A 15,003-nucleotide genomic window follows, 5' to 3' on the forward strand; every position below is an offset into this window, starting at 1 on the left:
AATTATACATTTAAAAAACTATTAAAATTTTATATAATTTTTTAATTTTTTTTTAAAATCAAATAAATATATAAAACTTTTAAAAACATGTTTAAAATTTTAAAATTACATAAAACATATACAAAAATGATGATAACGGGTCAATTAAATCCCTGCAAACCACGAACATCCATTCACTCAATAATCACATAAATGATTACTCAAAAGTTAGTTCTCGTTATAAATATAGTACTTTTTGTATTGATCTAAAGTAGATATTTTTTCTTTAAAGCTTAAGTTCAACATGATTTTTTTTAGACAAATAGTACGATCTTATAAAAATATATGTGCAAAAATAAAATAAAAAATTGAATATACATTTATAACAGATATCCCTATTTATCAAACTTTTTTTTTGTCATCCAGTTCTAAGGTTTTGCCTTGCTTTGTTTGGTGAGTCTCCGCGGGTATTTCCTACGTACACAATTACTTAAACTTGAGACCTTGCTTAAACGATATCAAATTACTTACCACTTGAATCCACCAGAAACGATATCAAATTACTTACCACTTGAATCAACCTCTGGTGGTGTATTTATCAGTTATTTTTATAACCAAATAACATTACTTTTTTCGTATCTAACTCTTACAATTGGTATTGGGAAAAAAAATAGCTTCCCTTCCCTTATATTATGGAATAATTTATTATAAATTTGCAGCTTAAAACACCCTCCACCTTCCCTTAATTTACACTCCTGTGTGCAAAAATTCCCTTTCATTTCAAAGCAATGGCTTCCAATAGAATTCTCAAGCTTATAGCCATTGTCTCCCTTGCCATTTCAATTCTCTTATCTCTCCATCCTCAAACAACCTTCTCATCTCGAATCGAAGACTTCGATGAAGAAGAAGAATACGTGCTCGATCATCCTCTCATCATCCCAAACCTTCGGTCAAGAAATCGGTTCTTAACGACCTCAACAAAGAAAGATAAGATCAGGAAAGGTGCACATTGCGTACACGACCCCTACCAAAACATATGCAACGGGATTTCCGTGAACAACGGGACCGGCATACTGTATTGCTGCAAGACGCATTGTCGAAACGTGCTTCGTGATCGGAATAACTGCGGAGTATGCGGGAATCGATGCCAGTTCGGGCAACGTTGCTGTGGTGGGGTTTGTACGGATGTTGTCAGCAATGTTAATCACTGCGGCAAGTGTGACAAACAATGCTCAGCTGGGGTGAAGTGTGAGTATGGATATTGTGGTTACGCTTAATTAGATCAAATACCATATATGTATTGTTGGTTTTTATCAAATATTCAAAGAGTTTTTTATGGAGGCTGTGCTGATCATGAATAAGGCTTCGTTATCGAAATGTATTTTTGTATAATGAAGAGAAAGGACATATATACAAATTATATAGTTACATATCATGTAAAAATGAAATATCTTTTAATGGACGTCGAGTTGCTTGAAAGTCATTGATATATATAATCTAAAGTTTTTATTTTCTTCTTCTGTGCAATATATATTATATCTATTCATACGAGTTTCTTTATTTAAAATGATAATTTTGAGTTTACAAAAAATAAAATTAAAATTCGAAAGTATGACTACTGTTGACACTCATTTCCGTCCATATATATATTTTTATTTTATTATATATATATATATATATTATATATAGTTTGCAAATGGTTTTTGAAATATGAATATAATATATAGTTTTTAAAACCTTTTTGAAAACTATATAATTTATAGTTTTTAAAACATTTTAGAAAATATATATAATATATAGTTTTTAAAATCATTTTGAAAACGTATACAATATATAGTTTTGAAAACATTTTTGAAAACTTATATAATATATAGTTTTAAAAACATTTTGAAAACATATATATAATATATAGTTTTTAATTTTTTTTTGAAAACATATATATAATATATAGTTTTTAAAAATATTTTTAAAAAATATATAATATATAGTTTTTTGAAAAACATTTTTAAATATATATAATATATAGTTTGAAAATGTTTTTTGAAATTTTGAAAAACATTTTAGAATTATATATATTGGTTTTTTGTTTTTGTTTTTATTTTTTTCGTTGTCATTTATTTATTTATTTTCTTGTTTTTAGGTCCAGTCCAGAGTTCAAATCGGGGCTTGCCTGAACCTGCAACCCAAGTCACGGTTTGGGTCCAGAATATGGCCTGACCCAGCCCAAAAGGAAATTAGGGTTTCCATTATTTCAGTCAGCGTCGCATAGTCAAGTAAGTCAAGGGTCAGGTGCGAAACGGTCGACTGAAATCCCAGGACAGACCCATCCTGGGATGACCGGTCACACGAACGACCGAATGGTTCGAAATATCCGGGAACGGTCCCGTGACCATCGGAAACATCCCCATTGGGGCTATATAAATACCACCGGGGAATCATCGAGAGGGGACCACAGTGACAACAAACTGCGAGCCAACACAGAACCACCGAAAAACAGTACACAAAAAGCCACCACAAACACATCGAAAACCAACAACAGTCGGGAATACATAAAAACCAAGACAACAATAACAACAAACCACACAAAAACGTCAAAAAACCCCCGAAGGAGTCCTCAGAGAAGAAGTCCTCGGACAGTCGGAGTGCTGCGTCGAACGAGGTAAAGAAAATCGAACGATTTTCTTTTGATCTATGCCATTTGGGGTCTTTTTAGGGGAATCAAGCTTCGTATTTGTGTTTGGGGGTAGAGGAGAGCATTTGGTGAGAGTTTGGCTTTTTCGGCCACCGCTCGGCGGATGACGGTTGGTCATCGAAGTGGTGGCCGGGCTTTAACCGACCATCGGGGGAGGGAGAGAGAGTGGAGAGTTTCTCTCGTTTAAGGGAGATAGCATTTGAGAGAAATGAAGAAAATGAAAGTAAGTTAGGATATTTTTTTTTTTTGCTTTTATACAGCCCGCCGACCCAACCTAGGGTCAGCGCGTTTTTGAATTAGAAAAGGGATAATTCCCTTTGTTGTCCCTCGTTCTTTGTAAGCCTTTATTTTTCCCCTTTAATTCGAATTTAATCCTAATTTTCCTTTTAACTTTATCCCCCCAATTTCATTTTCTTTCAAATTGGTCCTTTTTTATTTTAACATTTTTATTTATTTTTGATATTTTATTTTTAATTTCGTATATATGTTTTTATCATTTTTATGTATATATTGTTTATTTTTATTAGTTTTTTTAAATATATACTTTTATTTATTTATTTTCATTCTTTGGGGTTTTTCTTTTTCTTTTTATTTTACTTCTTTTCCTCATTTTTTTCCTAACATTTTTAGGCATATTTTTCTTGTTACATACATTTTATTTTATTTTTATTATAATCATTATTATTATTCTTGTTCTCATCTATTTTATTTTTTCCATGTTTATTTTATTTATTTATTTAGTTTTAATTTAATTTTTTCTTATTATTATAAATTTCTTTATTTATTTTATTTGTTTTATTCTTTTTTTATCTAACATTTTTTACCTTTTAAGGGGTATGCTTTTAAACCAATCAGAGGTAAGAAACATGAATCGGTTTTTTAAATTTCAATTTTTGAAATTAAAGAAAACCGGAAAATTAATTAGTACCGAAAGGGTGGTTCAAGGGTGTTAATCCTTCCTTGACCGTAACCGACTCCCGAACCCGACATATTTCTGGTAAAATTCAGATCATGTAAGATGGTGTCCGATCCACCTAAATGTTTTTAAAGAGATCGGTGGTGACTCTAACCCAATTCATTCATGTCGAAGCCCAATTTCGGGCCCAACCGATAGACGGTCGCGACAGCTTAGCAACTCTGTTGGGGATAAGTGAGTAAGGCCAGAATTAATTTTCGGTTGTATTTTTATGTGAAAATAGTAAATTTTAATTTATTTATTCGAGTCAATTTATTTATCTTTGAATATTTTTCAAATAAATAGTTGTACTAACGTTTTTTCAATGGTTTTAGATTTTCAAAATTTTGTCTCAAGCTCTATACCCGAGCTCTGAACCCTGTTTAAGTAGAGGTAAAAGCGATACCTTCATGAGAATTTATTCTCCGCACAGGCCTAGCAAGTAGCCTTTGGGATTCATATACCTTATGTCTTCATGTGAATTTATTCATCGTGCGGGCATAAGGGAATGTATTATCTCGAGTTTAACTTAGTCCACCTGAGCTTGTAATGGGCTTAGGACTAAGGGTCTGGCAAGCCCTAGGGGGGTACCAACAAGTAGAACTCGGTTACCCTTTTTAAAACCGAAACCAAGAGACTACAGGGAATTAGAGCCTACACCAAAGTCTCATTTCAAAACCTAGGCTATTTTGAGATTATTTCCTGATTTATTTTTTATTCAAAGCATGTGAACTAGAAATTTATGCGGTTAGGACTTGTTTGAAATCAACTTTCGGGATAGAGATCATGCCCAGGTAGGAATCATAAGCATTTGGTGCAGAAATCATGTGGGGTAGGACTTTTATTTTCATTATTGTTTTGATTGACCGCACTAACTCTCTTTTTTTTTTGTTCTCTTTTATTTTTTATCATTTGCATCATTCAAAAGAGGTATTTATCCACCAAAAATGTGTTTGTTTGCATTAATAGAAAAAAGGGTTATAATACAAGAGATGAAAAGTTCAGAAGTCTAGCTATGGTCAGAAAAGACTCGGAATATACCGGGTTTGCACCAACCACGTCAAAAGTCACTTTTCCAAAACGGGTTGGCGAAGTTGCAGGGGAAAGATAAGAAAAAATGTTACTGGCCCAGAGTGTCCCTTCAAAGTCAACAAGAACAAGATGACAAAGTGATAGCTGAAACGAGAGGCCATTTCTGACGAATTCAAGAAACAAGCTTCAGATAGTTCCTTCATTGGTGTTTCCGTTAGGGAACAGACTCAACAGAGACTGAAAACCAGAGATGCAGCCATTCGAGACTTCTTGGCACAAGTACAAAAAGAAACCCAGAGAAATTAGAGCGGTTCGACATGATATTCAGCCGGTGACAGACGAAGGCAGAAAATGAATGAATCTGTCAGAAGCCGTTCGGGGTCTAGAAGACCTATTCAGAATGTGCCTTTAAGGGTTTTCATGTCTTAAAGAAATAACACTTTTGTCCCAATAAGGATTATTTATAATAACATACACATTTTTGGATCAATGCCTCGAACATTTCATGCATCATGCATTTAGACATATTTTGCATTTTGTTATTTTTATATACATTTGCATTAACTAACAGAAGCATGTCTCATCAAAAGGAACAAATACTGGATACACCACCTCAAGCATTAGACACACCCCATCCGCATAACATCCGCTTAAAAAAGAAGAAGATGGAAGCGAAAATTGCTCAACTCGAGGAGAATATGCTGAAGTTACAAAGAGAGTTGGAAGATAAGATAAACTAGAACAGTCTGAGTACTCTGGATACAATCATGAAAAACCAAGAGTCATTGGTCGATCAAATTGTGGCCACGTTATCTGGTCTACATCAAGGGAGTGCACCTAGGGTAGGCTCATCGGAAGGGGTAACTATACCACCTACCCCACAAGTGGTTGTCTCACCAGGAATCTTACCGAAACTTCAAGGGGACTCATCCGCTGCAAAAGTGAAGACCCCATCTGCTGCAAAGATACAGACTACGATATCCAATCCTAAGAATAATCCGGGTTATTACCATATACTGGATTCGAACGAAGAGGACAAAACAAAGAAAACGGATGAGAAAATCAAGCATTTGGAGGACCAAATGAAGGTAGTTAAAGGAGACCATGACTACCATAGAGTCGATGTTGTGGAACTCAGTCTAGTCCCAGACTTGGTTCTTCCTCCGATGTTCAAGTCCCCGAAATTTAAAAAGTTTAATGGAAAGAGCTGTCCATCCGCCCACATCACCATGCTCTGCCGAAAGATTTGTTTTTTTCTTCTTTTCTCAAGTTTTTGTAAGGACATTTATATAAATTTATGTTACTTTAAAGACGACGAGCATGAATCAAATTTGCAGACTTGAAATTCTTTGAATATCAACTGAATTAAAAACTCTGTAAATGATTGGAGTTATAGATATTTGACAAAGTAACATGATTAAAAAGTGCTAAAACAAGGACTTTGACCTTACCCCAAAAACTACGCTCAAACACCGTACCCTTCTCTTGCAAATAACTGATATAGACTTCTCATCTCATAAGGGAATGAACAAAAGAAGGCTTGGTATTTAGGTATGCATAGGAACGGACAATATGAGACATCTTTTGCATATGATCTTACTAAACTTTGTTTAAGACGTTCAATGATGATAATAATCCTCACAGATTTAATAGTTGAGTAGGTGAATCTAGTTTAGGTTAGTTGCTTGGAAATTGAACTCTAAAGATGAATTTTTTGACTTTCAACAAACACCTAGACTATAACAGGTTCTTTTTGACAAACTTAAGAAATTGGATCCGTATACCCATATTATAATATTATATATATACAATAAAGCTTGAGTTATCCCTATAAAACAATTGGTTAAACGCCCCGGCTTTATGGATAATATTCAGCTATCTATACAACAAAGCTTGAGTTGTCCCTCAAGAGCAATTGGTTAAATGTCCCAGCTTTATGGATAATATTCAACTAGCCTGACAAAGGTGATTATAATATCTATACAATGATATTGAACTGTCCCTCTAGAGCAATTGGTTAAACGCCCCGGCTTTATGGATCCAACGAGACATACAATGATAAATTAAATAAGAAGTTTCGATAAAGATGGACTAAAGGAGTTAAGGAACACATGTTATAGTCAACTTCACACGAGCACTCAGGAATTTTATTTTTAGACTGATATTTCTGCACCACCTTTGTTAGAGAAGCGTACAAAGTTTGAACAAATAGAAGATTTCAGAGAACCGAAATAGAAGGTATAGTAATTGATTATACTAGTTGTGTCATTTTGTCCGCATCCAATTAAAGTACCAAGCTAAGAAAAAGGCATGTTCAATGACCAAGAAAAAATGACATTTTTTATGGTTGAAACCTTAGAAAATAAGAGGCCAATCTAAATCCAACTCATCAAATTGAATATTTGTCAAAGAGCTATAACTCTGAAAGCATTAAAAAAGCTATTTATTCCTTTGATATACTTTGAAATCATGTTTATGATTTGATTCTATTGCAAGCCTGAATTAAGGAGAAATGTTTTACAGAATTCTTATATCTTTTTCCCCTTCTAAAATAAGAGAAATGAGAAAAAAAAAATTCAAACAGGACCAGATCGGCAGACAAAGTGCGAGACTCCATCCAGGAGATAAAACATGACTAATTCATGTTGCATAGACATACTTAAGAGCATCACATTCATCATTTTAGCATATATGATTTTTTTGCAGCTTTTAGAGTCAAATTTCGATTTCAAGACGAAGGATACTCAATTCAAAAGCACCTTTAAAGATCGAAGGTGGGTTTTTAACTCAACAGCGAGAAGAAAATGGGGCATGATTATTTCGAGGACCAGATTGATAGACAAAGCATGAGACTCTATCCAGGAGATAAAACAAGACTAATTCATGTTGCATAGACATACTTAAGAGCATCACATTCATCATTTTAGCATATATGATTTTTTACAGCTTTTAGAGTCAAGTTTCAACTTCAAGACGAATGATACTCTATTCAAAAACACCTTTAAAGATCGATGGTGGTTGCTTAACTCAGCAGCGAGAAGCTACACCTCAACCAACTTGACAGATTGAAAGATCAACAATAAGCTTCAGATGGGTTCGAGAACTAATTCAGAACAAATCCAGTTCACCTTAACTCAACAATGAGTAGCAGATTTCCAGTTAACGTTTTCAAGCCAGATTTCAATTCCACAACAGAAGGTATCCGGTGACAGAATTTATTAGTGGGCTTTCCCATGAAGGGGAGTCATTCAAAGATCATCTCACTTGGTTTAGACCCGTTAAGGGGAACCACCTGAAGAATTATGACCAGCTTAAACCCGTGAAGGGAATCCATTTTTCACTTAAAGGAACTATTGGCAGCATAGCTCAAGGCAATAAGGGCTATCTATCAACCAAGACCTTCGAGTTCGATTACACTCAGCTCAAAGGCATATCAAATTTGCAGCATAACTCAAGGCGAGAATATTTATCTGCCAACAAAAGACAATCGAGTTCGATTACACTCAGCTCAAAGGCATATCAAATTCCCAGCATAACTCAAGGCGAGAAGGGTTATCTGCCAACAAAAGACCTTCGAGTTCGATTACACTCAACTTAAAGGTATATCAAATTCGCAGCATAACTCAAGGTGAGAAAGGTTATCTTCCAACAAAATACCTTATAGTTCGATTACACTCAGCTCAAAGGCACATCAAATTTACAACATAGCTCAAGCCAAGAAGGGTTATCTGTCAACAAAAGACCTTCGAGTTCGATTACACTCAGCTAAAAGGCATATCCAATTTACAGCATAATTCAAGGCAATAAGGGTTATCTGTCAACCAAGACCTTCGATTTCGATTACACTCAGCTTAAAGGCACATCAAATTTACAGCATAGCTCAAGACGAGAAGGGTTATCTGTCAACAAAAAACCTTCGAGTTCGATTACAGTCAGCTCAAAGGCACATAAAATTTACAGCATAACACAAGGTGAGAAGGGCTATCTGTCTGCAAACTGTCGAGTTCGATTCCATTCAGTTTGATGACACATCAACCACATGGTAGCATCAAGAAACTACTTTCTAGTTGAAGCCGAGGTATTTAAGTTAAGAAGAAGATCTGGGGAAATCTCTCAATTTCAGTACAACATAACTCAAGGCGAGAAGGGTTATCTGTCAATGAAAACCTTTGAGTTTGATTCTATTCAGCTCGATGATGTATCAACTATTTTCCTGGTAAAGTTTAAAACGAGGTCTTTAAGTCAAGAAGAAGACTTGGGTTGTCAGTGATTTAGTGAGAAGCAACCATTTTCCAACATTATAGCTTAAGTCGAGAAAAATTATATGTCAACGAAGATTTCTGAGTTCGATTTTGATGGCATATCAACCACATGGTGGAGTCAAGGAACCATTTTTCAACCAAGGTCTTTAAACCCAGAAGAAGACCGAAGAGCAACGATAAGCCACATTCTGATTCGAATTTTGAACTACGGCTTCAATATCATATCATTTCAAGATGGACTCGACTTCACGATAGAGGAGTCATCCGTAACTCAATTCGATAGGGAGTTATTCTTAATTGAAATATCGTTCAATTTTCAACTCCACCGATCGAAAATTTGTGTCCTTTTATCTTTTTTTCTTTTTTTCGTTCCACGAAAAAAGACAAAGAGGGTCAGCTGTAGAAACTCATTTTCGTTCATATATATGTTTATTTTATTTTATACACACACACACACACATATATATATATATATATATATATATTATAGTTTGCAAATGATTTTTGAAAATACGAATATAATATATAGTTTTTAAAACATTTTTGAAAACTATATAATATATAGTTTTTAAAACATTTTAGAAAATATATATAATATATAGTTTGAAAATGTTTTTTGAAATTTTAAAAAACATTTTAAAATTATATATATTGGTTTTTTATTTTTATTTTATTTTATATTTTTTTCGTCGTCATTTATTTATTTATTTTTCTTATTTTTAGGTCTAGTCCAGAGTTCAAGTCGGGGCATACCTGACCCAGCAGCCCAAGTCACGGTTTGGTCTAGAAGATGGCATGACCCAGCCCAAAAGGAAACTAGGGTTTCCATTGTTTCAGTCAGCGTCGCGTAGTCAATGAAGTCAAGGGAGGTGCAAAATGACCGGTCGAAATCCTGAGACTGACCCATCCCTGGATGACCGGTCTCACGAACGACCGAACGGTCTGAAATATCAGCCACGTTGGGGGGCTATATAAATACCACCGGGGTATCATCAAGAGGGACCACGGTGACAACAAACAGCGAGCCAACATAGAACCATTGAACAATAGTACACAAAAAATGTCAACAAACAAATCGAAAACCAACAACAGTCGGGAATACAGAAAAACCAAGCCAACAATAACAACAAACCAACAACAAACCATACAAAAAGGTTAAAAAAACCCCGAAGAAGTCCTTGGAGAGTCGGAGTGCTGCGTCGAACGAAGTAAGAAAACTGAATGATATTTTTTAGATCTACGTCGTTTAGGGTCCTTTTAGGGGAATCGGGCATTGGATTTGTGTTTGGGGGTAGAGGAGAGTATTTGGTGAGAGTTTGGCTTTTTCGACCGCCGCACGGCGGACGGCGGTTGGCCACCAGAGCGGTGGCCGAGCTTTGACCGACCATCGGGGGAGGGAGAGAGAGTAGAGAGTTCTCTCGTTTAAGGGATATAACATTTGAGAGAAATGAAGAAAATAAAAGTAAGTTGTGATATTTTTTGGCTTTTATACAACCTGCCGACCCGACCTGCGCGTGACTCGACCTGACCTAGGGTCCGTGCGTTTTTTAATTAGAAAAGGGATAATTCCCTTTGTAGTCCCTCGTTCTTTGTAATCCTTTATTTTGCCCCTTTAATTCGAATTTAATCCTAATTTTCCTTTTAACTTTATCCCCCCAATTTCATTTTCTTTCAAATTGGTCCTTTTTATTTTCAAGTTTTTATTTATTTTTTATATTTTATTTTTAATTTTGTATATATGTTTTTATCATTTTTATGTATTTATTATTTATTATTATTAAACTTTATATATATATATATATACTTTTATTTATTTATTTTTATTTTTTGGGGTTTTTCTTTTTTCTTTTACTTCTTTTCCTCATTTTTCCTAACATTTTTAGGCATGTTTTTTTGTTACATACATTTTATTTTATTTTTATTATAATCATTATTTTTTTTTTGTTCTCATCTATTTTATTTTTGTCCATGTTTATTTTATTTATTTCTTTAGTTTTAATTTTAGTTTTTTCTCATTATTATAAATTTCTTTATTTATTTTATTCTTTTTTATTTATTTAACATTTTTTTACCTTTTAAGGGGAATGCTTTTAAACCAATCAGAGGTAAGTAATATGAATCGATTTTTTAAATTTCAATTTAAATTTTTCAATTTTCGCAATTAAAGACAACCGACAAATTAATTGGTACCAAAAGGGCGGTTCAAGGGTGTTAATTCTTCCTTGACCGTAACCGACTCCTGAACCCGACATATTTCTTATAAAACGCATATCAGGTAAGATGGTGTCCGATCCACCTAAATGTTTTTAAAGTTATCGGTGGCAACTCTAACCCAATTCATTCATGTCGAAGCCCAATTTTGAGCACAATTCCGGGTCCAACCGAAAGACGGCCGCGACAACTACACATGATAGTTAAAATGACATCAAATAGTCACGTGCCATCCTAAAATTGAGATGGAATGGAATTTTACCGAAAGAAATGCGTCACCATATTTATTTGAATTGTAAAAGAAATACAAATGATTTTTAATGTAGTCCTGTCTTTTTGTGATAATAAATATGTGATTCATTTATCTATTAATATAAATTAAATATTATAAAAGTTCATCTTGGGATGACTTTTTCAACTTAATTTACTTTATTAATATTAGGGTTTATTATAAAATAAGTGTCCAAAATATATCATTTTTTACGAATTAGTGCCTAAACTATTTTTTGAATGATTCAGGTGCCTAACGTTACAAACGTTACCAATTTAGGTGTCTGTGATGTAACAACCATTAAAAATCTTATTAAATGACATGTGTCACATTTTAAAATTTTTATTTTTTTAAATTAAAAATATTATTAAAAAATCCTTACCCAACCCGCATCCCTCCTTCTCCCTCCCCTGCTTTTCCATGGCCAAACGGTTGATTAAACAGTGGATCAAATGGTCAAAAGGTCGATTGCCATAGTCGGCTAAACGACCTACTACCACAGTCGGCTACCATGATTGACCAAAGGAAATTAAGAAATTGAGTATTTGTGATTTTACGGATTAGGGATTAAAGTGGAAGAGCTTGATAATTTTGAGTTTTGAGATGAAAACATGGGTTATGATCAGTCACTGGGTGGTCGGCGACATATGAGTGGCCGAAGATGATCGATGGTTGGAGTTAAGGGGACTAGAATAAGAAATTTTAAGAATTTAGGGTTATTTTTCATATTTTGAAAATTTTTAAGTTTTTTAAGATTTGGGCTTTTTAAATTTAGAAAAATTAGAGGTTTTTTTGTAAATATAATAATATTTTTTATTATTTTTTATTTATATAATTTTTTTAAAACTTTATAAAGGTGATATGTATCTTTTAATGGTAAAATTTAATGAATGTTACATCTCAAACCTTTAAAATAATAACATTTATAACGTTAAAAATTATTTAAAAAGTAATTTAAACATTAATTCATCAAAAACGATATTATTTGATCACTAATTTTATTATAAAACCTTAATAGGCATATCATCATGATAGACTAATTGATACGTCTTATCAATTTGATTACAAAAATCATTGTTTTATTTATTTATTAAAGTTTGTATGGTTTTTGAGGAATTGAAATTATTCTCAAGGGTATGTTAATTTATTTATATTTGGTTTTCTTCATTTTCTGATATTTGATAGATGAAAAATGGATATTCAACGTAGTTCATTCTTTTAATTAATATAATATTTTTATATTTTTTTAGAAAATGTTTAAGAATAAATATTTCGTAAATTGTTTTCCAAATTTTCATTTTAACACATAAATACTTAAAATAATATTGTTTTATAAACTTAATATTAATATAATATTTTAATACCATTTTCATAAAAATATTAATTATTAAAATATACTATTAATAATTTTAATAATTAATATTATATTTTTAGTGTTGTAATAATATATTAAATTATATTGTAATAATATATTATATTATATTTTTAATTTAATAATATATAATAAATTATTTTTATTTATTAATTTCGTAAATTAATATTATTAAATTATTAAATATATTTAATATTAATTTTTTAAAATATATAATATAATATTCTGATTTTCATATAATATAATTTATAAAATATTAAATAAAATATAATAGTCTTAATATTTTTATTTATAAAACTTCTGAAATAATATTTTAATAAGGTACAACATCTAATTACACTGTGTAAAACTCTTTTAGTTTACTCCTTTTAGGACCATTGGATGAGAGAAATTAAAGACTGAGATTAACATTAGAAAATGGGAAGATATTCACTATAAAAATAGCAATGAGTTAATGGTGGCCTTTGAATTCTCTCAATACAACGATCCTAAAAAGGTGTAACACTAAAAGAGTTTTACACAGTTTAAGTGAATCCTAACTCTTTTAATAATATCAAAATAATATTAAATAAATTATTTTAATATTTTGAAAATAATAATATTAATTATTTTATAATAAATAATATTATTTATTATACTTGATATTTATAATAAATAATTTGTAAAAATTTGTCAAGCAGTGGAAAATGATTTACATGCACCATTCAAACACCGTAAAATGATTTTCAAAATTTCTTTTCAAAAAATGTATTTCATTTTACGAAATTCAATTTCCAAAATTTATTTCCCATGAAATAAATAGACCCTAAATGATCAAAGAAATGCTCAAGATAGAAAATTTGATCATTTCATATTAAAATGAAGTGAAAATCTCACAACCTTGTTTTTATCGGATAACTTCATGGAATAACTTCTCGAATCTTTCTTTAGTCAAAAGCATGTAATTGAGTTTCTTTTCTTTGCAAAAATCTTATTAAAATTTAGAACATCATTGTTAATTTTTAACTGATGATGACCCAAATATAATATTAGATACGATTTAAAAAAGATTTCGGATTAGTTTATCCTAAATTACCGGTAAAATTTAACTAATATTGTGGCATAAAAATTATTTGGGTTTATAAGATAACCCAAAAATTAATTTGAGTTACAATGTTCATCTCGTCATTGATTTGTGACGAGTTTTATGAGATATTATTATTATTGGCTCTAGTCATGTGGATCATGTAGATCATATTTAGGGATAGCAATTTAATCCGAAATCGATGTGTTTCAACTTGATCCGATCCAATAGGGTCAGATATAAAAAAAATTAGGTTCAGATCGGGTCAAATTTTTTATAGGGGTGAGGTGAAAAAACACTAACTCGATCCGACATGAGGATAATAATGTAATTTCTTTCAAAAAATTATTATTTTTAATTAAGTTCTTATTTTATACCGAATTGGGTCGGATTTATACTCTAAAAATTCGGATCAGAGTCAAGTGAAGGATATATATATTTTGGGTCGAGTAGAGTCAGATGGAGGATATATTATTTTAGATTCAGGTCAGGTTCGGATGGAGGATATATATTTTTTAGTTGGATCGGGTTGACCAAAAACCTGACCCTAATCCAACACCGTTGCCATCCCTAACCATATTATTTTAATTATTTGATGGAACACGTCACGTCCTTGTAATGAGTTTTCGATAAATTAAAAATAATATTTTTATAAAATATATTTTTTTACTTTTTAAAATTAAAAACCTGTGAACTCGTCGATGGGAAATTGGTAAAATGTTCTACCAAAAATTATTATTTTATGATTCTTGCTGCAACACTCATAACTCGTATACGTCTCAAAGTACAAATTATAGAAGTTACATTAACCTTTCAGACATTCTTTGATCATAAATGCTTAATTTTTTCCTTTTTATACATTTTCTATTTCAACTTAAATTTTTTCCCTTATTCGTATAAAATCATAAAATAAAATTTGATCATTGAAAATAAAATAGATCTCAGGCAATAATTAGACAGTCTAGTATTGTTTCATAACTATATAAAGTTGCCTAAATACTACTTTGTTTAAAAACCATTTAAAACAAAATATTTATACTTTTCATTCGTAAATACGATTATAACTAAAATTAGCCAAAATTAAATATAATCCTAATTTACTATTACAGACCATTTCAAAATAAATTCAATAAAGCATACCATTAGGTGTAATGTACATGCCACTA

General features: G+C 31.7%; 1 protein-coding gene across 1 annotated transcript; it reads left to right on the forward strand.

The window, feature by feature from the left end:
• Positions 1-718: 718 nt before the first annotated feature.
• Positions 719-1,315, forward strand: LOC120139302 (protein GRIM REAPER-like). Its single transcript, XM_039154577.1, has one exon. It carries the CDS (start codon positions 768-770, stop codon positions 1,254-1,256), a length of 489 nt encoding a protein of 162 aa, XP_039010508.1. The 5' UTR covers positions 719-767; the 3' UTR covers positions 1,257-1,315.
• Positions 1,316-15,003: the final 13,688 nt, after the last annotated feature.

This window comes from Hibiscus syriacus, unplaced genomic scaffold (assembly GCF_006381635.1).
Source record: "Hibiscus syriacus cultivar Baekdansim isolate YM2019G1 unplaced genomic scaffold, ASM638163v2 tig00002237_pilon, whole genome shotgun sequence".
NCBI lineage: Eukaryota > Viridiplantae > Streptophyta > Magnoliopsida > Malvales > Malvaceae > Hibiscus > Hibiscus syriacus.